Source organism: Argiope bruennichi, chromosome 4, assembly GCF_947563725.1.
Source record: "Argiope bruennichi chromosome 4, qqArgBrue1.1, whole genome shotgun sequence".
NCBI lineage: Eukaryota > Metazoa > Arthropoda > Arachnida > Araneae > Araneidae > Argiope > Argiope bruennichi.
The window spans coordinates 82417450-82445211 of NC_079154.1; the positions used below are offsets into that span (position 1 = coordinate 82417450).

Genomic DNA, 27762 nt, shown 5'->3' on the forward strand with positions numbered 1-27762 from the left:
TCAACTTTCCTTCTTTAAACAATGAATGGAAGATTTGTTAATGTTAAAAATAAACAATGTAACGAAACATATTATTCCAGTTTTGGTTTTATATATGGCATTGTTTTGGCTTAACAAAATACAACTGCAAGAATGAAATTCTTTTCCTTAAAAAAAAGGCAAAACAATTCCCATTATGCAACTTCCACAAATCTCCTCATAGTTTAACCTCATCCTGCATTCCCTCACATTTTTCTCCTTATGTCCAAATGCAATTTTCAGCAATAATTCTGCTATGTTTAATGCTGTTTTCCCGCCTTTCCTCTGAACTGCGCCTAGAAATCAGTCTCAACGACAGATCTGGATCAGCAGTGAAAGCCAAAATTATGTGCGTACCGATAGATAAAAATGTTCAGAAAACCAAAGAGCAACAGATCTGGTGGGAAGGTTCGAAATTCGGAAGTGAAGAGAGAAACAAATTACGGAAATTAATTCCTGATGAAACATTTATTCCTGATATTCAAGTCAATTCCAGCAATCGCTATCGGTGTATTTTAATGTCGCCTAGATCGAATATTGATAAAGATCATTTAAGAAAGCGAATTCACCGAGCAATAACAGGTATTTTTTGTTTAGTTGTACATCTCTGGTAAATATTTCTTCTGTTATATTAAAATGGGTAGGAAATGAACTAATATCAAATCAGGAACATTCTCGTCCGTTTGATTTGACAGAGTTTAATGGCAGTGGAATTCGCATGGGGGAGATTGTGCCAAAAACTACTTTTTTTCATGAAAATTAAATCAAAGATTAAACAGTCTATAATATATTTAAATCAAGATTATGAAATTTTAAAAAATAAAAGCGATTCAGATGAAACTGAATTAACCACTTCATTTTGTCAATAACCAGCCATATTTATTCAAAACTTTCTCGTACAGACTCTAATAAAGGCATTATCCCAGAGAACGCCTTGCATGGCACTGGCGTACCATAATTACGAATTATTAACCTTTGGCGTGAATTTAGTATTTTTTCTGAATCTATCGTGTGATCCTTGATGGGTTTTTTGAGATTAATAATCCTGAATAAAGGCTAAAAGTATCCAAAAATAGAATTTGGGTTTTAAACGCGTTCTTCTCAAACCGATTGATATAAAAGTCCGACATAAAACTGCATTTGTAATCAGAAAACCCCATACCAAATTTGATACGTTTAAATTATTGCGTTTTTTAATTATATGTTTCTGAAAGTATAGACCGACGGACGGTCATCCCTTTTTGGATTTGGCTCAGAATTTGATAGGTATCTGCACTCTAGATGTTAAATCTGCTTACCGAATTTCATCTGTCTAGCTCTCTTCCTTTTGTAGTTGTTGTATTGACTTATATTCGAACAGCCAGACAGACAGATTTCCTCTGAACGGATTTTGTTCAAAATTTAGTAGAAAGCTACAAATTTGGTGTAAAGACTGTATTCCAAATTTCATTAATCTAGTTCAAAAGGTTTTGAATCATTTCTATCACATAGATATTTTCCAGACGTCTTTTTTGGAAATCAGGGAGATTTAGAACGTGGAAATTCGTCAAACTGTTCGAGTTCGAATCTTTTAACGATTACAATACTTTCTCTATAGTTCGTATACGAGAAAGTAAAAATGAACGCGTTCTTTTAAAATCCATCAACTCACTTTTCAAATAGACATACAGGTATATTCAACTTAGCTCTATTTGAAAGATAAAAGAAACATGAAGACTATTTGCATAATTCAATGACGTTATCCACAAAGAAATTCACATTCTAATAATACAACGAAAAAATGAAATTTATTTACTAATTTTTCTTTTATAGTTCCTTATATTTTTTGTTTTTGCAAAATTGGAGAAAATTACTTAAAATAATATTAAAATTAAAAGAAAAATTCTAATCCGTTGTTCTTAGTTATAATTTTAAATACAAGGTTTCTAGTAGAGAAGTTATTTCAGAACAGTGTAAATTTGAATTATTGATACAATTTCAAGTTATTTTTATTCACCCCGAAAATTTTATTTATTTCTATGAATTTATGTTAACAGTTACATTCGCCTGAATGTGGAAAGATTAACATTTCTAATTTATCTGTTAGTAATCGCCTTCGGTGACCTACTATTTCGCTGAGAATATTGGTTGCAAACAATTTCAATTACATCCTTTATACACAACTACAGATTGATTCTTTGCAAAGTATTTTTAAACTTTAATTTTCGATAGTAACTTTTCTTTTTACCTTCTTATTTCAACTTTCACTATTTTAGACTCCTCATACAATTATGTTGGTACTTGATATTTAAGACCTTCCCCTTCCCCATAAATCGCCAAAAAATTTAAAATATTGCCAAATGAAATCAATGAATCATCAACAAATGAAACCATAATATAACCAATTGCCGAACTCTTGGCTTTTTATATAAAATAGAGCTTGGCATAATCTTGGCATAATAAGAGCTTTGACTAATAAATCAGGGGCATTAAATATCAACAAGTACCATTATTATATCAACAAGTATACTACGACTATATTTTATTCTCATTTCATTAAAAATTTGAACAATTTTAAAAGGGAATTGAAAAAAAAATCAGGCATATTCCCACACTTCTCATGAAACATTTTAGCTGTTAATAAAAAATTCATTTCTTCATTTTAACTATAACATTCAGTCATATTATGTATCTTTTTATTAACCCATTTGACGACCATACGGTTTAATTCAAAACTTTTTATTGAGTCTTTTATACGAGCTTTTTCTAATTGGCTTACTTATCGAAATATTTTTAAATAAATTTTGTTAGGCATGCAACTTGTACTATTTTAGAAGATTTACACCATTTTAGTATTTTGTGTTATGCTTAAAAATTGGCTAAACTTTAACTAATCAATCATTTTCTGGCTGAATCGAAATATGCTCCAGAAAAATTTAAAGATGGAAAGAAAAACAATTCCATTCTGTGTTACTGCAGAATATGCTTCATAATTTAAATATTTTTTCAAAAGATTTTTGATTAAAAATTTGTTTGAATGAAAGAAGAATCAGAAAATAAAAATGTGTCTGAATCAAGAAAGAATAATTTTCAAAGTAAAAAAAAAATGAATGATATATTTCAGTACATTCAATTACACTACAGCAAAAATCTGCTGTATTTAAAAATGAACGAACCTAAAATATATATTTTTTTGTTATTGTTGTTTTCTAAAGTCAACTCTTAACGAAAATAAAATCTCTAAGAAACCTTATTAAAATTTGTTTTAAACGGAAACCTACAAAACAACTTTAAAAAAAAATACTGAATTTTCATAATTTTGATATAATTAGTTGGAAGAAAAATGCAATTATAAAATATTTATAGCAAAAATGAAAATGTTTTGAGATTCATTATCATTGTAAAATTTCCTTTACTTACTCTAAAAAAATAATTAAAAATGGATAAAAATTTTTAATTAAAATATAATCAATAAAAAAACTAAATTGTAACACAATGAAAATTTTTTATATTAAAATATTTTTAGAAGTTATGGTTAAAAAACAAGACTTTAAAATTTTACCTAATTTTTAATTAATTAAAATTAATTAAGTTAAAGAAGAATATTGCATGGAGATGCACATTCTCGCTTTTCTAAGTATATCTTTGCCAAATTTATTATCTCTATGTTTACTAGTTTTTCTAATATATACACATATTCTCCTTTATTATAAATAGAGATATCTACATATGCGATCTAAATTGTGACAATAATTGTAGTCACCAAGGAAATATCTTACCGCTTTCTTTCTTTATAATTGCTTATCATTTTCCTACTTGATCTTTCTTCACCATTTGAAATACACAATCTGTGTTTTATGCTAGAATATTATAAAGAATTTATAAGCTTAATTTACAACTGTTGAAAGTAATCACAACTATTGCATGCCATGTACAAATCAAGATCCAATTAGCATGAAAAATGTTGAAATAAGATTAAAGATTTCAAGAATCTAAGCAATACGCGGGCTTTAATCAGCTTATATAAATAAAAGTACTGTCCAGCGGACTTTGGTGTGTGATACAGTCTTTATCATATCAATTCACATATCATCGTTAGAAACAGAAATTTCATGATTATAAAATGCCACTTTAGGATTGGATAAAATTGCTTAATGAATCTTTGAATTCAAGTTTCTCTTACAAAAGAATCTGAAATGAAGATATTCCAAAAATATTGAATACTAGTCACCTGAGGCGACCAGCTGATTCACATGGATTATTTTTTTATATTTTATTTTAACTATATCATTTAGATATAACTCCATGGTCATCAGTCGACCAAATTGTTTGGCATTAAAGGTGTATTAGTTTATATGTTTTACTATGATTTATTCATTGCGTATATAGACCTTTCTAATGGAAACAGTCCCTAAGCATCAAAGGGTTATTAATAAATAAATAAATATGCGATTCATCTATCTTTTAAATTTCACGATATTTTAACTTGACTTTTTTCTTTATCTCTCTTGTTTGTAAAGTAAACGGACACAGATATTTTAAACAAAATTCATCCCCCTTAGCTTTTAATAATGAAGCAAGATCACGTGATTAAAATTTGGATGAAATAATGAAAACAATTTAATGTCAGCGCAACAATGTAACATATTATTGGAAACTAAGCAAAGAAAAAGAACTTTTAAGTTGCCATAATTAAAAAAAACATTCGTATGAATATTAAATTTACATCATTAAAAAGGCAATTTTTTAAAATTTTGAAGCACTTAAAATTTTTTTAATCAACAATATTTTCAGTATTTATTGCGAAAAATCTTCAAAATTCAGCTTAATTTTTAGTAAATTAAAATTTCAAAAAAAAAAAAAATCATCCAATGTGCACATTTTTCCTTTCCATAATATATATATGCAAATGTGGTAGCTGAAGGTCAAATGGCCTGACCTATGGAATGTCAATTCACACGCCCACATGCACACATAGAGAGAGAGAGAGATTTATTTTTATAATTAGTAGAACAACAATCAGCTAGATAATTTAATAATATAGAATCTATTTAAAATTAAATTTGAGATACGAATTAAAGAGTTTAATACGTAGAACTGGAATACGAAATATGATATTAATGAGAGTTTATATATTTCATAAAAATTTGAGAGACAAACTTTACATTTTAAGAAAAATAGTTTTTTTTTTTTTTGATAAAAAGCATTATTTTTTAAGAGCATTCGATATATGCTAAGTCATTCAAAGCAGTTGGAGATTCTGTGTAGAATTTATAAAAGCGCAAATCACTTCAATAGCTTTATGATCTTTTTATACTTATCATAACTGCACTGTTATTGTCTTTATGCTTAATCAAATAATCAAAATTTCAGCTTCTTGTAAAAGTTCCATTTTTATCTAATTTGATGTCAAATGTTTGATTCTTGTGAGATTAAAATTCGGGGAAAAAATTCGTACTCGGCTAGAATAGTGTAAACTATTCAGATTTTCAAAAAAAAAAATGAAGTAGATCGAAAATGTTTAAACAAAATAATTTGAATGATTTATAGAAAAGAAATTGCAAAAATTATTTCAGGATAAAAATTCTTCAGTTAAAATATGAGAATTTCTTTCTTTCTTTTTTACGTAAAAGAAATATGAAAAGAAAAAAAAATGTATCTTTTCTTTTGTTATATAAATTGAAAACTTCCATGCGATCGAATTTTTAGTAGAAAGAATTTCATGCCGGAATTATAATTCAACATATTAGATGAATTAATACAACCAAACTCTTGACATGTGTATGTATTTGAATGACAAGTTATTACGCAGAATTTAAAACACTAAATCAGGTGTGTTTTTTCGTACTTAAAATTTTTACTTTTAATTAACTTTTCCCTGAATAACTGATTATATACTTGCAAATATATTTTTTTGAACGAAGAAAAACTTTCGGATTTTAATCTCATTTATTTCCTTTTTAATTTAGCATCTGTTCCAGCAAAATTTGGCAGTTGTTCCCCTGGATATCGTCTTCATCAAGAGAGATGCTGTAAGTTTATTCAAATGTAACCTTACTAATTCTGCAATATTTGTTTTTAAAAATTGAAAGAATTAGCAAATTAAGAAGTTTCGACTATCAAGCACTTCTGAGAATGTAAATGTAATAAACCTGCATATTGTGATTACACATACTCGCAATGAATGTTCATTCTCTTTTTTAATATATTGTGCTGATATAAATGCATCGGAATATATTTATTTTAGAATAATTAAAATTATGTATTACCATAATATAAATACATTAACCATATAAATACATTATCGTATTATTATTATTTATAAATACATTATCGTATTATTATTATTTATAAATACATTATACGATAATGTATTATTATTTATAAATACATTATCGTATTATTATTATTTATAAATACATTATCGTATTATTATTATTTATAAATACATTATCGTATTATTATTATTTATAAATACATTATACGATAATGTATTATTATTTATAAATACATTATCGTATTATTATTATTTATAAATACATTATACGATAATGTATTATTATTTATAAATACATTATCGTATTATTATTATTTATAAATACATTATACGATAATGTATTATTATTTATAAATACATTATCGTATTATTATTATTTATAAATACATTATACGATAATGTATTATTATTTATAAATACATTATCGTATTAATAAATAGGTACGAACTTCTATAAAGACATAGTAGCACGATGACATTTTATGCTTGTTTCTTCATTTGGCTTGATTGCATCAGCCGTTACATTTCTTCTGTCACGCAATTTATAGAAAGAATATCTTCCGATTCCTTCGTGTCCAATAAATTGGTCTAACAAATCCTTGAGATTATCACTTTGGAGCGGCATTAGCTCTATTTATCTATCTCGCCACCTGTTTATATGTCTGTCTACCCATTCATTCGCATTTCTGTCTCTATGTCGTAAATTATCTTTTGAATGATAGTTCTTTTCCTTTGTTTTTCTTTTTTCCTGAAATAAGGATTTGAACTTGTTTAAGGCTTCCGAAAAGTATCCTAAACTTTTGGCAAACATACTTTGCTGTCTTATTCATATCAAGAATTTGATAGGAATTTTAGTAAATTGCTACAATTTGTTACTTTTTCCTTTTAATACAATTCTAATTTCATCAAAATCGTCCATTGCGTAAATACGTGAGGTATCATTTTATTTTATGCTATTCATCTTTGGAAACCAGTTGGTTCGACAGGAATAGTGGCTGTCTTTAATGTATTTTATTTCTAATACATAGCATAATGTTTCCGATTCCCCTAACAAAGTATTTTTAAGCATCAAATTGTGAAATACATTATAACTTTGTTATTTTAATAGCATTTGCTCGCTTTATTAAAGTTATGAATCTTTGTAATGGAGTCGAATCCTATGGCGTCATAATGTCTATCTGTGTAATTTGTCTCAAATTCCCTATTGTACCAATATTGGTAGCTCTGGGCCTGGCCTGTAGAATACCACACATTATTATTAATAGAGACAACATTATTTTTTTCTGATTCAAAACATCTGACAACGAATTCAAATGTTTGTTCAGTATAACACTTTATTTAAAGTATATTACCAGACAAAAATAAGGTTACTCGATTACTTAAGTTTTTTTTTTTTTTACTTTATCAGTTAAAATTTAATTTAAAAAATATGCAACATATTTTTGGACAGAGAAGAACATTGTTTATAAATCATGAAATTAAAATTTTATAACCGAATTTTTTTAAAAAAAATAACAAAATACAGAAATGTTCGAATATTTTTGAAAGCGTAAAGTGAACTTTTAGATTTTTCACTGGATGGTACTTCCTAGCTTTATACAACATTCAACAGAAAATACTAGATACAGTCACAGTGAAGTGATATGTTTTAAATTCTACAAACACTAATCTATACGCATTAAGCGATACTGAAAGATAATTAAAGCCCTTTACTACAGTATGATAACATTCCCATAGGGCTTCACCACTATCAAACTAAATTTTGACCTTACGCCTTTTAAACATTCTTTAGATATGTTTCGTTAAAATTTCTTTGCTATGTCCAAACTCACTACCAATCTTATCTTTTTTACAAAATCACGTGTCCCTGAAGCGTCTGCTGGTATCTCTTGTTTGTAGGATGAGTGATGAGAGCGTATATCATCTATGCTTCGATATGTTTTGCATACATTTCATTGAAAGCTGCTTCAGGGGCCTCAATAAATGCTTCTGTTTCGCCTGTAGATCCATGTCCACCGGGGACATTCACGAGCGGTCAGGAGACGAATTGCAACCTGTGCCCTGTCAATTTCTACAACAACAAAGAAGCCGCCGACTCGTGCTACCCATGTCCTGAAGCAAAGAAGACTTTGGCCGAAGGGGCGGACTCGGAAGATTTGTGCGTATGTGAGTGATTTCAGAACTTAATCTGTACTAATTACAAGTGCATATATGTGTGTAAGTGCATGTGTGCATCCGTATGTGTATGCATGGATTTGTGTGTGTAATGGTATTCTACAAGATGGATCCTTGTACATAAAGTTGCCAATTTTAGCCCAAACATATGAACGATGGAAATATGTATCAAGGAACAATTTATTTTATTTTAATTAATTAAAAATTAATCAAAATTTGTGATAATAATAACTTTTGAAATGTTATTGCTGTTAAATGACATTTTTTACATCAAATTCAAATTCAATATATATATATATATATATATATATATTCCTTGGGATATAAATTGAGAAGTGTATTTTTTTCCTTCTAATTGAAAAAAATTAAATAAGATTTACTACAATATTTTACATCGTTGATCAAAAGTCAAACCGATTTCGTTCTTTTATCGGAACTTCAAAACACATAATCGTTCTCTGTTAAAAAAATTATTCAAACTAAAAACTAGATTATCTTTAATGCTCCTTTGATATCCTAAAACTAATTAGATGCTTATAATGGTTATCTAGTAACATTCCCCTTTTAAGGTAGATGACTACATTGAGAAGTTGATTTTTTAAAGTTTGAAAAGAAAAGTTAGTTTACTTAAGAGTTTTTTATAGTTGAATATAAGGTCTAAATTATTAATACTTTTAGATGCAAAACATTCAACCTATTTTCATTCTTTTATAATGAAAATTTAGTTAAAATATCATATATCATATGTATTATTTTTAATAACCCAGTTCGTTTCTTGTCTAATGCAGCAATTAGTATTTTCTTTTATCCAAAAGTTAAATAAATTACAATTTTTAAATTGGGTTGAAATAGTTAAATTTATATAATAATGATTACAATTACATGTAAAACATATTTTATTGATACAGTTAGAAGATATAACAAACGGAATGTCTAAAAGTCTCTGTTGCATATGTAATCCAATGGTTCATGAATTTCAAATTGCCTTTTCAATTATTTATTCTTAAAAATTACTTGAAATTATATACACTATGTACAGTAAAATCGCGTTGGGAGCAAATTATTAGGCTACCCTGGTGCCTTCCATCTATACATTCTTTTGACTGTCATACTAGTGAAGTAAGACTTACATAAAATATAAGGCAGCATTAAAAGCGCCATCTGTAACAGCCTCATTTGTTTTGCTCTGTTGGCTTTTTTTCCGATTGTTTGTAAATAACCCACATATATTCTATGGATTGGAAGGGTTTCCTTATTTTGGTCAAGTCAATTAATGGCGTTTATATTATGAATAAAACAGCTAGTCATCGAAGACGATTAGTCTTACTAATAGAGGATAATATGCTTGTTGGCGCTTTACTGACATGACAATCTGAATTGTAGAGCGCCAACATGACTTGTAGAAGACACTGGTAGATATAACTGCCATATTTAGCCAATACATATTTCGGAAAACGGAAATGTTCATCCCCTGGAGAGAATTTAAAAAAAATTTATATAATTAAAAATTAAGCGAAATTTTGGCGTTTTCCCGCAAATGTAACATTGCATCATCCGAAAATAATATTGCAAAACACTGACTTTTATAAAATTTAAAAAAATTGTCTTTTCAATTATACTAATTTAGTTATCATGTAGATTTTTCCAGAATTTTGAAAAATTTTCAATAATAGATTTCCTCATTGCAATGAAATTCAAACCATTTTTAATATTTCATCAAATATTTAATCGTATTTTTTTCCATTACGGAATTCTATGAAAGGTTTTACTAATTATCAACGCAGTTTACATGAAGGGTCAGAAAATGCGATTCTCGTAAAAAGGCAACCAGCAATTTTAAACAGATTGCCCTTAAAAGTTGCCCAATTTTTGATGGCATATAATGTTATGCAACTCCACTAAATTGGGAAGATTTAGGTACATAATACACAGAGATGTTAAAATAACATTCCGTTAATATCTATCACAACATTATACTTAAAAATACTTTGTTGAAGGAAATCATGGGATCAAGTTATGCATATGAAATTTAATTGAAATGAAATGACTCTTAACTAATTGCCAAAAGGCATTAAGTAAAAACTAAGCAACACATCAGAAATGGTCCCCCGCCACTTCCTCTCATATTCTCCAATAAAAGACTTCGACCTTTTCCTTTGCATAAAACTGTGAACCTTGGGTAAGGGTGAGAATACCTTGCAAGTCATTGGTGAAACCTAGTTAAGAAATATAAATCTTGGGCTGGAATCCAGAAGTTTTATCATGAATCTATCATGCATTTTTGTTCCGACCGATTGAAATTAAAATTTAACTCGAAACTACAATTGTAGCCACAAGATTACATAGTGAATTTCATTGACTTCATTTATGAGTTATTAGGATTACATGCATGCGAAAGTACGGACTGACAGACGTTCAACCATTGGACAGATGTGGTTCAAAATTTGATTAGAATCCACATTTTTAGATGTTAAATTTGGGTACCAAAATTTATCTATACAGCTCTATATACTTTGCAATTAATCGAGTTCACTTGTATTCGAACAGCCAGACGAACAGAGTTCCTCTGAATGAATTTCGTTCTAAATTTTGAAAGAAATCTACAATTTCATCTGCCTTGCTCACATCATTTTTGAGTTATATTTTTAGACAGAAATAATGCCAAAAATGTGTTTTTTGGACTCAGGAAGTTCTAAAACGTGAGATTTGTCAGTCTCTAATTCGAATTTTTTGGCGATTATAATACTATATACTTTGTAAACGAAAAGGTAAACATTATTAAAGAAAAAAATTTATTTTAAGCCTTTAATTGAAACTATCTAGAAAACAATTATTTACACCTAATTTTATAACATTCTATATTTGCAGATTTGGACACTGCTGGTCGACCTATCTCTACACTTTCTACCAAGCTGCTAGTTATTGCAATATGTGCAGCTATTTTTATTGTTGTTGCATGGTAAGAGTTTAAGTATTTCAGTTGTACCTTATTTCTTTTGAAATTTCAATTCGAAATCAAAAAAATTCCTACTATAAGATAAACTTTGAGCAATAATATTTTTATAAAACAGCTATAGAAATATTTGTTTTATTTTTTACAAGAAATGAAGAAATCATTCCACTTTTAGAATGGGATGTATAAAAATACTTTGATTGAGACAAAGATGTCAAAAATAGTAATTTCAATTAGTACTCACACATACACATGCAATTAAATTTAAAATAAATATTTTGAAAAATTATAAGAATTAGAGCTGTTGCTATTTCTAATTAGCATGGTTAATGTAATATCTAATGTTGCTATTTAAAAAATATAATCGCCTACCTTATTATATACGTATATGTATGCTCGTATATAGAGCTTTGTGAAATGCCATGGAATTTATTCAAATGGTGTGTAATTTGCATACTTATGTATGCAGTTTATCATGTAACTATATGACTGATTTGACATTCTGCGCATGTGCCGGTTATTTAACATCTCTATAAAACTGTCCCATTATGCATATAAAACAAGTCATTAAAATTATTAAAGGTAAAATACCACTGGAATGGTGGCACTCCAAAACTGATCATTAATATAAAAATTGGTTCGAGTTGGCATGAAATCGACTGTGAAGACTGCACACCCAATTCTTACTGATTTTCTCTCGATTGGTTTGGAAAGGACTCATACTAAATCCGTGGAGATGCCCATAAATCTCGGAAGTTAATCACTTAAGAGGTTTGTAGTAATACTGGAGTGGAACTTTGTAAATGTTGTTGCTGCTTATCCCGCTTGGATTGAACACCAATTCAAACCAAGTTCAAGAGATCGTTTTGCATGAAAAAATTGTAAACTTCCCCTTATTCACCAGCAGCCTCACAGATGGCGCCAATATAATCAATGATATAATGGGAAGGAGCGTCGGCCGAACAGTGGCAAAGGGTATACATCTTTTGGTCCCTGATGAAGAAAAGAATTTTTATATGGCCAGACATTAGCATAGATAAGAGCACTTGAACACTCCTTGGACTGGTGTACGCCAGAGACAAGTCTGGACACCCACCGGCATGAGCTGCGGGTATCCTACATTTCATTTTAGTTCTTAGTTTAAACAAGATGATCTCTGCTGTATGCAGTCTAGAAGATGAGAAATTGGGACTTAGGCTTCTTTCCTTAGTCAGAGCATCTGCAATTTCATTTCCGTGGATGCCCTCATGAGAAGGGATCCACTGTATGCTTACTGACCTGGTCTTTGCCAATGTAGTTAATTTAGAGATAATGTCTTGTCCCAGCTTGTCAAGAATTTGTGGCCTGTCCTTTAAGTATTGTATCGAACTCTTGCTGTCTGTGAGGATCCAAATTTGGGAATTATCAGTCTCTAAGGTGAGGTCCAAAGCTCTGTTAACAGCAAGAAGTTCAGATCGAAAAACTGAGTTGTGGTCTTGGTTTCTAAAACAATTCCTCGATTCCCCTCTACTTGATTTTAAAAATATGCCATTTCCAGTTCTCCCAGACACCATTTTGCTTCCTATTTCCACATCAGTGGAGATTTTCAAGGCTTGATTGGGGGTATCACCAATTCGGGGATATCAAATCACAACTGGCGTAACAACTCTGGATGTTCACTGTGATTTGTAAGATTAACTCTCAAGTCTTCGTTAAAAATAATATTATCACACAAATTAGTTGGTGTTATTTGAGTAAAAGGAGTATATGGCTCAACATCCGTATTAGTTAAACCCTATTTCCACATCAAACCAAGAAGAGCGTCTTTTTTCAGCCTCTGATTGTTCGTCCAGTTTAGTAAGAAATTTGAGGTCCTGTTATGGAGCGCAAAGCTTTTAAGCTTGGCCAAATACTTTATGAAATGTGCCTATCTTCGCAGAGATAATGGCTGAAGATCGGCTTCGTATAACACAATTTCATTTGGGCAGCAGTGTCTGAGGCCAGTGACAATTCTGGCTGCACTTAGTTGTATTCGCTCTAGTTTTTTTTTTTTTTTTTTTTTTTTTTTAGGTTAGATGGTGCAGCTACTTGATAAATCTGATATCCGTATTCAAGAATAGATCGGATAAGAGTGGTGTTAGTAATTTGAAAAGTTTTAGTATCTGCATCCCAATCCCTGCCGGAGATATATTTTAAAATTTAGAACCTCTTTCTACCCTTTTCAGAAAGTCGATTGATGTGTTTGCTGCAATTTATTTCTGAATCCAGAGTAAACCCCAAATAAGTAGGAGCCTTGGTAGTCTCAAAAATTTGTCCCTTTAGAAAAGTTTTTGGTTGAAAATTAAACAAATGTCTATTAACTGTGAAGAGACATCGAAAGATTTGGTGGTTTTGAAATTTAACTTGTGCTCTTCTGCAAAACACTGTATCTTCAGCAAGATATCATTGTGGAAATTTTCCAAATGGGTCAAATCCATACCAGGATTTCAGATAACAACATCATCTGCAAAAAGTCCAATTTGGCAAGGCGAAGCAATCTTTTCCATCCCAGCCATAAACAGTGAAAAGAGAGTCGGACTCAAGAGTGATCCTTGAGGAATGCCTTGATATATTCTATAATTTCCGGACAAGGTGTTTTGATAATCGACTCTAAAAAATCTTTTCTTTAGAAAACCAGAAATGCACAAAAGAGCAAGATCTCTAATATTAAATTCAAAAGCGCATTTCTTTACTAGATAATTTTTCCAAATTTTGTCGAAATCTTTCCTTATTAAGGAAAACGTCCATGGCATGTCTGGTAGGCTTCATATTATGCGTATTCTTAAGCATTTGAACAAAGAATAGAATTTGATCGATTGTACTATGTCCTTTACGGAATCCATATTGCTCTGAAGGCAGTAACTCGTTATCCATAAGTAAGCTATTCTTCTCAGGACAATTTTCTTCATTAGTTTGAAAGGCACACAGGTGAGGACAATCGGGAGATAGCTTCCCATATTAATAGCTTCTTTGTTTGACTTTCGAATAGGAAGATAACTGCTGTATTCCACTGCCGTAGCAGTCTGCCCAAATCCCATGATAGATTAAGAATATGTAAGAGTCTCTTTCTGGCAAAATGTCCAAGATTTACTAAAAATTGCCCATGAATACCATCGGGTCCGTCCTGGGATTTCTTGATATTGATTTGTTCAATAGCATAAAGTTATTCCGAAGGGGTGAAAGGGTCATTAAAAATGATTACTGACTGGCATGTGACAGAATTTTATTAGGTTTCTGGCTAGTCTGCCAATTTTTCTGTCATCTCTGTCAAAGTCTAACTTGCTTTCTTTGGCATAATAGTACCCTAATGCCTCGGCTGCTTCTAGGTCATTTACAGTGGGAGTACCTTTGATGTCAATAATAAAATTTGTATTATTTTCCTGAGGTTTCATTTTATCCAAGTTTTTCGCTAATTTCCATCATATAGAGTTGGTAGTTTTATAGTCTAGACTTTTGCATATATCTTGCCAATTACTCCCCTTTAAAGAACTACACTCTTGTTTAATTTCAGCATTCAGTTTATTAACTCTGGCGTCTGTGTTATCGTTAAAGTTATGGTTTTTAAGCAGTTCATCCCTATCATTCAACAGTTTTTGCATAATTTCTGATCCGTGAGAAAAAACAGGTCTTTTTTCTGTTGCCATGAAAATCGAATGTTTGAAGTGGAACCATTCATTCTCTAAATCTTCTGTCAAGGGATTCTTTGTAAGCTGTTCACCCAAAACCCATTCAAAGAGTGACGAATTAGCTTTCTTTAAGTTCCAAAAAAGATTTTTTGGTTTTGTAAGCCTTTATATTAAAATCCAACTCTATCAAAATAGGATAATGGCCACTGCTGATAAAATGAACAACTCTGCAGCAGCTGTTGGGAAATAAGTCTGGTGATAGTCAAATCCAGTACATCTGACATATTATAACTATGAGAACGATATATATGTGATGCATTTTTTAATAAAAGGAAAGCTGTATCATTTAAAAGGCTCTCCAAATCCTTTCTCGTACTATTTGCACTCCCCCATGCAACATGTTCAGCATTTAGATCACCCAGGAGGATAGAGAAGTCTTTGAAAAGTCCTTCCATCAGCCCTTGACATAAAAACTCTGGTTGTTTGGAGGGTGATATAAATTTATGATATTAATATTTCGGTTTCCTGATAGGATAGTTATGCCTTGGCTCTCTAGGCTAGAATTCTGTAGAGCGGTGCAGGAAAGTTCCTGGTAATACACATCTCTAACAAAAAAATAAGGCCTCCACCACCTCCAGAAGACCTGTCCTAACGAACTATATTAAAACCTTTAATCTTAAGTCGGTGTCTTGCATTTAATTTAGTTTCTGAGATAGCAATCATTAATACTTGATGTTCATCAGCAAGTTTAATAATTTTTTCCAGTTTCACTCTAGATGCTAAAGTACACAGGCTGTTTATGTTGCAGTGCAAAATACGTAGTTTTTTAAAGTTTTCTTCTTTTGGGGGGGAGATTGTAATTTACTTGCTAAATAGGATCCTCTGCTTAAGTTCTGGTCGCGTCCCTGTTTATCCAGCCGACGGACGATGCTGTATAACAATTAACTACATGCGACTGATCCATGAAAAGAAGCAGAGTTCAGCTTCCATTTCATGTGAGGAACCTCAAGGTCTGAAGTACGACTTGTCCTCTGCCTGCTAAGCCTTAACTGGACATAATGGCCAAAATAAATGGGCAAAAAATAATAAAAATAAAATGGATGGAGTGCCAAAATTTCATTGGCATGATTTGAATTGATAAAGAATGACAGTTTAAGATTTTTTTAGGGAAAAAAAACTATTGTTGAGCATTTTGCTGTAATAATGAAAAGTAGAAACGAATATCGTATAAAATATTTTTCGTCTTAATAGCCTTTAGTTCTTAAAAGAGGGAGGAGACAAAAATTCGAAAAAAATAGTTTATTGCTTAGGGTCAGTAAGGGTAATTAGGAACAAGGAGTAATTAAGAACGGTGATTTGAATATTTACAGTTGAAGCTTCAGCGAGCTGTGAAATATTTTCCTACTTTAATGTATGCAAGAGAAAAATGGAAAATATTTTCCCTCCTTTTGCAGTGTAATTTCTTAACATTTTCTTATTTTAGTTGCAACCGAGTACAAAAAAAAAAAAAAAAAAAAAAAAAGAAAGAAAGTAAAACCAAAATATTCGTAGGCATAATGCTAACCAAAACTAGCTGAATATATGGGTGACCAATTAGTATACTATTATAGAAAATGGAAATAACTAACGAATTTATAAGAATGCTACAGTGAACATTTATTAAAAATTATCATTTATAATGAACCTCTTGCACGAATAAATGTTTTTTAACATTTTAAAAGTGATAGTTTTGAATATGAATTCTCATTTTCGATTAAAGAAACAATTGTTTATCTTAGTTACCTTTCCCAGAGAAGAAGGATTTGATTTTACCTGAAGTAGGGTCAAATTGTAAAATTCTGGATTCCGACCGCGTATTTGTCTATGTATTTGTTCTAATAATCGATGGAATCCACAAATGTTGTATGAATGCCAATTATTAAATTGAAATATTCTCTGCACTGTCATTTCTAGTGTTGAGCTCTGAATTGAATGCTCGAATATTAACATGAGTTTAACTTGGAAAAATAAACTAAACTATTAATTTCTGTATTATATATTAAAATTTCTGCAATTAGACTCAGAGCTTCTGGAAGACTAGATGACTGCACAATCGGAAGTTAAAATGAGGTTAGAAAATACTTAATTTTAAAATTGCAAATGATTAAAAAATAATTAATTTTAAGAATACAAATTGTTTGAATTTATTACATGCGCGTAAAGGTATATGTATCATCTCTATGAAAGATTCAGATAACAGCAAAGACGAAGATGGATTAAAGCATTAGATAAACATGGTAATGCATTCACTTTACATGTATTTGAGACAATACAAAAAGTAACAGTTCATCAGAGTATTAAGAAATTCTTTCATTACATGATTAGGACACTAGGCACAAATCCTTGCCTCTATCATTTTTCGGAGATAATTTTTTGGCAGAACTCTTGCTTTCAAATTAAATTATTAAGGTGCAAATTAAAATTAAATATGCATAGTAATCATTTATATTTAATTTTAATTTCTTTTTATCTTAAATAATATTTTATGAATATGTTCCATTATCGAGGAAAATTTTTAAAAGAAATGATTATTAATGTATCTGTTACTTATAGTTGGAGGATCTACAAATAAATATTTTTTTTATTAATATCTATGTTACAAGTTACACTTTAGTAAATTTAATACCAATTGATAATAAACATTTTTGTCAATTATTTTTTTTTATATAGTTCAATATTTATTTTCTTCCGCTTTAGGATTCTAATTGGTCTTTATCTGTACTGGTGGTACAGAGGAAAATACTTAAAGAAAGCTGAAGTAAGTTAGTTATCAATCAATGGATACATAATAATTAAAGAGCTAAGATAGAGAATAAAATAAATCCCATGTATTAAAGTTTCAACTATAAAAAGCAACATTTTGCGAAAACAGATATCCAAAAAATAAGACAATTGCTAAAGCGAGTTCGCAAATTGTACAGACAAAGTCTATAGCAAAGGATACCGACGTGCTCTGATTGGTTTAAGCCTTGGCATCTTTTTGGCATTGTTTTGCACTCATAATAGTGTAGTTTTCGCTTATTTGGCTCAAACCTTGTACCTTTCATTAGTTTTATGGAAGACATGAGTGAATATTAGGACGATCTAATTTTTATTAATGTAATTGTTTTCTCTAAATATTACTAGTAATACTACTAATAATAATTAATAATAAATATTACTAATAATACCAGTAATACAAGTAACTAATGTTGTTTATGCACAGAAGTATAAAAACTATATGAAAGTAATGACTCAACATATGATGCAGCAATTAAATAATTCATATTTTTATATGATTTTCGTGCCTTTATTAGATAATTTATGCAGTCAGTAAAACTTGTTGCTGAACGTTTGTTACTTACCCATCAACTACATATGGGGAGATGATTACTTAATGCCCAAAACGTATAAATATGTGATTTCGTAGCTAATTTTTTTAGTTATATCAAAATAATATTAAGAAAAAACACACCCAAAAATATTTTTAATAAACTGTAATTTTTATATTTCCTGAATTTAGGTTTCAGGATTTGATCTTTTCTGCTGTATATGTGTTCCAGATTAATGTTGCATGTAAACCGCAAAAAATAGGGGGGGGGGGGTCACATATTTTATTTATTTTTATAAAAATATATTTCGGTATGGCATCTTTTAGGCAAAACATTGCCAAAAAGATGCCAAGGCTTAAACCAATCAGAGCACGCCGGTATCCTTTGCCATAGACTTAGTCTGTACAATCTGCGAACTCGCATTGCTAAAGTATCAAACATCATTGTTTAGGTTTAAACAAATGACTTCTGTATACTCCGATAGTTTAATTAGACAGTATATATATTGTTATCAAGAGAGGACATCTGTGCGTACATTATCATATTATAATTTCGTTTGGTAACAATTTTATTCTTGAATTACTACCAATTACTACTTTTCGATCGATTTGATTTAATTCTTGCTTATGAATTACCACTTACACATGATTATTCAATAACTTTTTTTCTTTTTAAAAGCAAAAATTTAAGAAGATTCAGCTGAAACAAAGAAATATACTGTTGCGAAACATACTTAAAATACGTTGAAAAATTTATTGGAATTAAAGAAAGAAATTCTACGGAAATAAAACTGGTTTCCCTTAAAATATTATTTTCTGCAATTACATATTTTAAAGTCAGTGAGAAAAAAAAACGTTAACATTTTAATTAATTTTTTATTAAAAATCTTATAATTTTTTTTTAAAAAAACTTTTATTTTTTATCTCTTGTCGTCAAAGAAGCAACAACGGTTCAAATTTGGTAGCTGTACTATACATCCAGTAATCTGCTCTACAGGGGGTTTTGAACGACTTTTTTTTATGATCCCTGCCGATCTATTAACACTATTATATTAATAGTCTATTGCTGAAAAAGTTTCTTATTAAAGTATTGTTTTCAGTCCATTTTAGAATACTACACTAGTTACGGCTGTGAACAGATAACTGTTGGCTTAACGTTTCAGTGCTTTAAATTAATTCGCTGATATCTGTAAAGTTTCATTTTATAGTAAATCAGTGATATATTTTTTCGCATAACTTTTATTTTCGCTAACAGATATTTTTTAAGATAAAATCAATACCTCTCCGAATTTGCGTCTAGGGATACTTCAGTCGTCAATGGTTGTGCTGCGTCAATGTTACCAAGTGACGTCGGACAGCCATTTTGCAGAAAGTGCACTTAATTGCAACAATTCTAACTTGTTTCGTACTAACATACTTTTGATATAGTTTATACACTTATACAAGATATATATATTATATCTTGTATAGATATAGATATATATTATACAAGATATTTAACACACTTTATATAATAACAAATACCTAAAAATAGAGTACAAAATCCTTAAAATACAAGAATAAATCCTTACTTTAAAATTTTCAAAACTTAAAAACTCGTTCTATACGAATTCATTTCCAATATGTTATTGCTCATCAAAATAATATGCATTGAAAACTTGGTAATTTATTTGGCTTTCATTCTCATTATTTCCCAAAATGCTTTAAATGAATTATTTAAAATCTGTATTGATGCGTTTATTCCATCGCCAACTTTGAAAGCAAATTAACTTAATTATGCGTCATTTGCAATTTTAATCATTTCATTTGGCTTGCGGAATAGGAGATGATGAAGGGCCATAGTGCTAAATTTTACAATGGGGAAGTGAAAGTCTAATTAGTGACTCGTTTCCTAAATCATGTTGAAGTAAAAGACAAGCATGAAATCGATTTTAAGACAGTAAATTTCTGATGAAATAATTTGATGTCAAATGATATATTCTTTAAAGGGCATTTTATGCATTTTTCAGTGATTTCACAAACCCAATGAGTTAACATAGTTCAACCAAATATATTCAGCTAAGAAAAAAATGTTTAGAAATCCAAATATCTAATACAAAATATTTTAATATTAAAATTTTTAGGTGTTAATTCTTCTAAATTCATACTCTTTTTAAAGTTTATTTTTAATTATTAGAAAAATGACATGGGGCAAAAAATGCATTTAATATCATCGCAAAGTAAGAGAGTATAAATGCAATAAATAAAACAATGAGCAGAATTATAAAACAGGCTTAAAACTTTTGCGAACAGCTCATTAAAATTAGTGAAACATTGTTTGAAAGTAAACACTGAAAACTAATTTTAATAAACATTAAAAACCAAAAGAAAAAGAATCCTTGAAGAAGTTATTTTTTAAATTTTAAAATAGTGTAAAAATAAGTTATGTAACAATATTCTCCTAAGTTATTGAGAGCACATTTTTAGCAATTAAGTCTTAGTAAAGAGCTAGTAGCCTCATGCACGTTCTGCACATGGCGTTCTAAATATTCTCAAATTACTTATTACATTTTGTTTTTTCTTTTCATTGGGATAAATCATAGATTCTATCTTTACGCCTCCTTTGCATGCGCTGTGGATACATACTGAGACTGTTTCGTTAGCTACTTAAATGGACTGCCGCTTGCATGTTGTCTGTGCGACCAAGGGAAAATCACAATGAGTGCCCATTACATAATCCTATTATTGTTCAAAGGAATTATAACCATTTGTAATCGGCGTCATAATTCTACATTATTTGCATGTGAAATAATTTACTACTGAAAGAAAAAATCCTCGAAAAACCTAAATGATAAAACATATATCTTATAATGAATTTGCTTCACCAAAAATATATGCATGTTTTTGGAGATTTATTTATACATTATGTATTTTAATGAAGTTATTCTGATGCCATGGTATGATAATTTGAATGACTACATGAAGTTTATTTCCTGAATCATCCATGAATTAGCATACAATGTTTAGTAATAGAATGATAGCATGCAGCTATCATTCATGCTATCAATAGAATGATAGCATGCAGTTAAAATTTATATTTCTTTAATATACCACAATTCCTGAAATACAAAGCAAAACCAGTTTGTTAATCAGAAGTATATATTACCAACTGGTTCACCTAGATTATTAGTTATGTTTAATTTTAATTAAATCTGTAATGCATTAATTTGACGCTTCTTATTCCCTCAACAAAATATCTTTAAGCTTCAAATCTTGATGGACATCATAGATTTATTATTTTAACAGTCTTTATTTCTGTCTTGTTTTATGTGTAAATGGATTAATGAAATTAAATCTGTTGGTGTCATAGTGCCATAAATGCGTAACTGTTATGGCAATCTATCTTCTAATTGCACATTGCTGCAATCATATGAGAGTTATCTATGACCTGCCGAAGCGTGCAAGGTAGTTGCTAAACCAACAGCATTGGAGGGGGGGAGGGAGGCTGATGCCGCGATTCAGTGCTAATGGACATCGCTTACAATGGTAGAACTCCTTCCATCATGAAAGTGGAAGTAACTCTATCCCACAGCCTTAATGAACATATCTGCGATAATGTACCCATTCTGAACGCCTCTCAGCCCCATATTAAAGGCACCTACGGGTGTAATTTCGCGGAATTGCAATTTCTTTTTCTTATTCTTCATGTAAATTCTGCATATAATAAACATAAACACTTTTATCTCTAAAAACGAAAGAAAATCATTAAATATAAAAAGGCAATCTAAAAATTAAATATTTGATAAAATAATGATAACATTTTGAATTTCAACTCAACGATAAAATAAATTATTGGAAATTGTGTAATGAAATATTTTTCGCAATTTTTCGAAATTCTAGAAAAGCTTATTAGATAACTGATTTGTTGGCAAGCTAACTGGTAACATTAAAAAGGGGATTTTTCTAAATTTTAAAGCGGGGCAAAAATTTTTTTGTGCAAGAATTTTTTAGAAAATTATTGCTGAAAACAACAGAAATCTTACTTAATTTTTAATTAATTGAAATTTCCAAAAATTACTTTGAGTTACATATTCTTACCTTTGAGATTATTTTTACACCAAATTTATAGCCTCTAACAATCTTAATTATATTGCAAGCAAGTACTTATTTAGATTTATTATGTATGTCAATAAGCATTTGGAAAAAGAGCTGCCAAATTTGGCATACATGTATTTTGGAAAGTGGAGCCCATTTTGGAGCAGCCCCTCTAATAGACCTTTTTTGGAGATTTTAATGAATTAAAAATTAAGCAAAATTTTGGTGTTTTACTGCGATAAATTCTGAAACTATTATTGACTTATTATACCAATTTTCACCCTAATTTTTATGGAAGACATATTTGACAGCAATATTATCCCTTGTTGATAGGAAATTCATATTATTTTCATTGTTCTTATTAATATTTAATCGTGTATTTTCTGCCATTGTTGATGATAAAAGTGTGGCTTATTATTCCGTACTGAGTAGTTTCAGAATAAGATGTGCTTTTAGCAAAAATGTAGAATTTTTTTTTTATTTATAGCCAAGTTTGACTTCTACAATTCAAACAGTTCAAACAATGTTGAATAATTTTTAAAGTGCATGTATTTTTAAACATTTCTGCTTTTTTTATTGTTATATAATTGGATGTAAAAAAATATAAACAGAACTTGGCCAAGCACATAGCGCAACAAAAAACAATGGAGAGTTTCTAAAATAGTATGGCGTATATCTATTAAATTTCGAAATTTAAAAGTATCTTGTCGAGAGAGCCATTAAGACCAGTTACACAAAATATTTAATTGAAATTTCTAGCAACCATTAATTCTTTGGTCGCCAAAGGCGGCTAGTACAAAGACAATTCTAAAACAATACGAACATAATAAAGTTAAATAATCTGAAATATATACTGATAGTTGGACTCTAATATCAAAAATCTGAAGTATATTTCATTCAATGAATTGTCGTAGTCAATGCTAATTTTTATTGTTACTTTAGTGGTAGTTGGAAAAATTTACCCTGATTCGAAAATGCGTGCTTTTTTGTGTGTGTGCAGGAGGGTGAGAAAGGAAGCGAGGAAGACCACGTCTACTCTGAAATCGGAGAAGATAATACCTACATCGAAATATTGCCAGAAGAAGGCGACGGCTACGAAGTGCCAAAAAAACCGGACAGGGACACCACCTACACAGAAATCCTTCCGGATGACGACGGCTACGAAGTGCCGAAAAAGCCTAGTTATGATGACCATATTTACGAAACAATCAACGAAGAGAAGGTAAGAAGCTGAAGCCCCCTGAAGTATTCGTTGACATTTTGGAACTAGTATTCAATAAATCTTATTTAATGAATATGAAGCGTAAATACAGCAAATCCTTATTTTCGTGAGTACTTCAATTTTAATTTAATGCATTTATTTAATGCTTTTGTTTACAATAATGACCACTGATTTAATTTACTAGGAGTAATGTAAAGGTAGCAAATTAGGATGTGAAAAGACATTGTATTTTCTTAAATCATCGCTCAGTGTATAATATTCAGTGTCGAGTATATGACCAACAAGATATTGAAATTGCAGTAATAAAATAACTTCTTCTGTTTCTCCAATGTTTTTTAACTTATCGGTGTTCATATCTGCTTCAAAAAATATTTTTATTTTTAAATACAGATCTTCTGGTTTCATAGCCCTCCTCATTATTGGGCCACGGTGGCCTAGTGACAAAGTCTCGGCTTCTGAATCGAGGAGTTTCAAATTCAAGACCCGATTGCACCGAAGAACAGTCGTGTAAGCAGGCATGGTGCACATTAAATCCATCTGAGCCAAACGCCTTTCTATTGGCGTGGTTTGGAAAATTAGAGAGGGGGGTGCCAGATCAGGTGTAATTCCCGTCATCTAACAGCGGTTCAAAATTACGAGGTCTGTCCCAATATAGCCCTGGTATTACCCTAAAGTGGGAAGTTAATATAACTAAGCTGAACTATATCTATATAAGTATTGCTGGTAAAATTTCCAGTGAACTCATAAATAGTACCAAACATTAGCACTAAATAGAAACTTTGTAAGTGATCCTGATAATATTTAAAAAAAAGCAGTGGGCGAGATCTTCCCGACATTTTCTCTCATATTCTCCTACCATCCCCCTTCTTCCGCATAAAATTGTGGGCCTTGTGTAAAGGCCAAGAATACCTTTGAATGGCACTGGTAAATGATAATTACAATATATATCTTTGGCGTTAAACTAGTATATTTACTGAACCCAATATGAGAATATGTATTGTGGATGCCTTTATATTGCCAAATGACACCAAAATTTGACACAAAACTAAAGTTGTAATCACAAGATTACGTTTGGGATTTCATTGATTTAAGTTAGTGCGTTTAAATGAATTCGAAGATACAGACTAGCAGAAGGCAATAATTTGACAAATGTGGTTCAAAGTTTGATATCTATAGTTTAGATGCTAAATCTGAGTATCAAATTTTAAATACTTAGCGCTTCGCTTTTTGTAGTTATTCAATTTACTTGTTCACGAACAGCTAGACATACAAACGTGTTCTGAACGGATTTTGTTAGAAATTTAAAAGGAATCTACTAATTTTATCTAAAATCCATATACTAAATTTCAGCTATCTGACTCAAAGCGGTTTTGAATTATCGTGTTCAAAGACAGGTGGGTTTCAATTATAGCAGTCTGCCACAACCAATCCTGTCGATACAGCTACGTTCAGTGGTGGCGGGGTGGTCGGCTGTACGCAAGAAGAAGAAGGTGGGTTTCGATTATAGCAGTCTGCCACAACAAATCCTGTCGATACAGCTACGTTCAGTGGTGGCGGGGTGGTCGGCTGTACGCAAGAAGAAGAAGGTGGGTTTCGATTTTAGAGAAGTCCGAAACGACAATATTCATCAAAATCTCGAGTTCGAATTTTTTGACAATTACAATACTTCCTCTATATACAAAAAAATAAAAAAAATAGGAGCTAACAAATATTCGCAAATATTTTTTTTTTCATTCTATTTGGGAAACAGTGAAAGATTTTCTGGAAACAGGGCAACGGTTTATAGTGCGTTGCTTTTAAACCCCTTCTGCTTTCAGATTTAAGAAAAGTGATCCGACTCTCATTCTTTTGAGAACAAATATTTTATTAAAAAAATCTTTTAAGAAAGTAAATTGCACAGATATGAAATGCTAAATATACCAATGGAAATTAATTACATTTTCATAGCAAGTAAATAGAAGATAAATGTATCTATACTTGCAATCTTTAATTAGCTAGAAAGATTAGAAGTATTATACTCCATTAAGAATAATTTATATATTTTTAAAAAAAAATGTAATTATGAAATTTTTCAATTTACTTATACAGGACTACAATATGCAAGAACAACCCAAAACTTCAGCTAGCAAGAATGGAAGCACAGAGAAAAAATCTTCCTCGAACAAAATTCAAGCGATAGACAACGATTATTATTATGTTGATAAAGAGAATGGGATCACTGGTCGCAAGACTTCGCAGCCATCGAAGGAAGACACTCAGCAACTGATCGATGATAATTTTGAGGAAATGTATGCCAATGCCGATGCCGTCCCAACGGCCAGAGAGCACCGTGGTCATCTGCTAAAAACTGAAAGTTCAGGATTTCAACCTTTATTCTCACCGGACGAGGAAGGAAGATTGCAGGTCAAAAAATCCGACTTCAATCAACTCGCCAAGATCATTCTAAGGACTTCGAAAAGCGAGACCGATGCATGGGCCGGTAATCGAGTCCCCAACTTGGAAGAACTTGGTTATGACGTGGCAAAGCTTTCTAAAGTCATTGAAAAGCTTTCTGAAAAGGTCGGATCTGACGAAATGTCTGAAGAGCAGCTGGAAGTGCCCAGTCGTTCAAAAACAGCTCAAGCAAGACGTGTTTCTGAAAGTGTCGTGAAAGTACCCAAGACAGAAATGCTCAAGAATGTTTTACAAGGAAAGAAAGAGGATATGAGCCTTCGTACAGAGGATTTTGATTTTAAAAGCAGAGATAAAAAAGGTAAGTGAAATTGGAAGGCAAATATATTCTGAAATTTTGAGAATTGAGCCAATTTTAACTAAATTTTCTTAGCTTCAATATCTAATATTTTGAATCTTACGTGTGCAATTTTGAACGCAGTTTAGGGGAAAGTTTAATTTCAGTTATAAACTTCCCATTTGAAAGCAACGTTAGAGCTAATTTGTGTAGAGACCCAGTAATTTTGAACCCCTATCACATGACAAGGTCGATACCTGAGCTGATACTCCCTCTACAAATTTCCACACCACATCACCGAAAGGTCAGAGGTCCATTATATCATATTTAACGAGTACCAGTCTCGCATACATGACAGATCTTTAATGGAATTGAATTTTGAATCTAGAGCCCTTTGTTGTAGGCTGCATTAGTAAAATCTAAAAAAAAAAACGTACGCAAGTAAGGCACAATAAAAAAATCCTGAAAAACAATGCAATAATTAAAAATGTAATTTTACTAAAAAAATCAGGAATAAGGAAAAAAAACAAAACAGAAATGACATTCTATTATTGCTTTTACTTTTCTTCAAAAAAATTCATCCACATAAGTCATATGAAATTTACTATATATTCTGATAAAATGATTTGCTCTCTGTGAGTAAAGCTTACTTAAGTGCTTGAATTCTGAAATGTAAACAATGACCAATTTATTAAAAAATTTAATTAAATTTTGATATCATACAACTGGTGCCATCTTGTAGTGCAATTATTATTTATTATTATTAAATTGTAAATATTATTAATAAATTTCTAATTTAATTAATTTATTTAACAAAGTAAAAAGAAGTAAGTTATTTTGCAATTTAAAAGAAATTGTGTTCTATAAGCTGTTAATACAGAAATTAGTGATTTTTTTTTTGTTTATTCATGCACCTTAAAAATTAAAATTTAAAAAAAAATTTCTTGTAATTTTAAAACATATCTCCAAAATAAACCGCCTTTTAACCATATGCATGCCGCATATGGTTAATGGTAAATATGGCTCTTGCACCAAAAAAGCCAAAAACCAAACCAAAATAAACCGCATCCATGCCCAAAACTTCATTGTGGATTTGTTTCTTTATATTTTAAGGGACATGCTTCCTTTATGTACTAATTTTTTTTTTCATTTTTTCTTAGGTCAAAAGAATACAGAAAATAGTAAATCTTCTGAAAAAGTGGATTCCGCATCTAAAGTTCACAGATCTGAAAGTCTACCTCATAAAAGCATTTCGAAAGTAGTTTCCGACCAATCAGATGTCGATACAGAATTCTCTGCTGACACAGATACCAATAATTAGATGGCTGTTTATTAAAATTTCTA

At 30.4% G+C, this 27762-nt stretch overlaps 1 protein-coding gene across 1 annotated transcript; it reads left to right on the forward strand.

Annotated features, from left to right (window-relative positions):
- Positions 1-281: 281 nt before the first annotated feature.
- On the forward strand, positions 282-27762 carry LOC129966358 (uncharacterized). Its single transcript, XM_056080780.1, has 8 exons — positions 282-600; positions 5967-6029; positions 8278-8439; positions 11317-11407; positions 17782-17842; positions 23469-23690; positions 25779-26442; positions 27579-27762. Exons 1-8 carry the CDS (start codon positions 282-284, stop codon positions 27737-27739), a joined length of 1743 nt encoding a protein of 580 aa, XP_055936755.1. The 3' UTR covers positions 27740-27762.

Excerpts from the sequence above, each read along its gene's own strand:
- LOC129966358 (XM_056080780.1), top strand. The coding sequence starts at position 282 with ATGCTGTTTTCCCGCCTTTCCTCTGAACTGCGCCTAGAAATCAGTCTC. Across the intron at positions 601-5,966 it reads AATTCACCGAGCAATAACAG|CATCTGTTCCAGCAAAATTT; the intron begins GTATTTTTTGTT and ends TTTTTAATTTAG. Across the intron at positions 11,408-17,781 it reads ATTTTTATTGTTGTTGCATG|GATTCTAATTGGTCTTTATC; the intron begins GTAAGAGTTTAA and ends CTTCCGCTTTAG.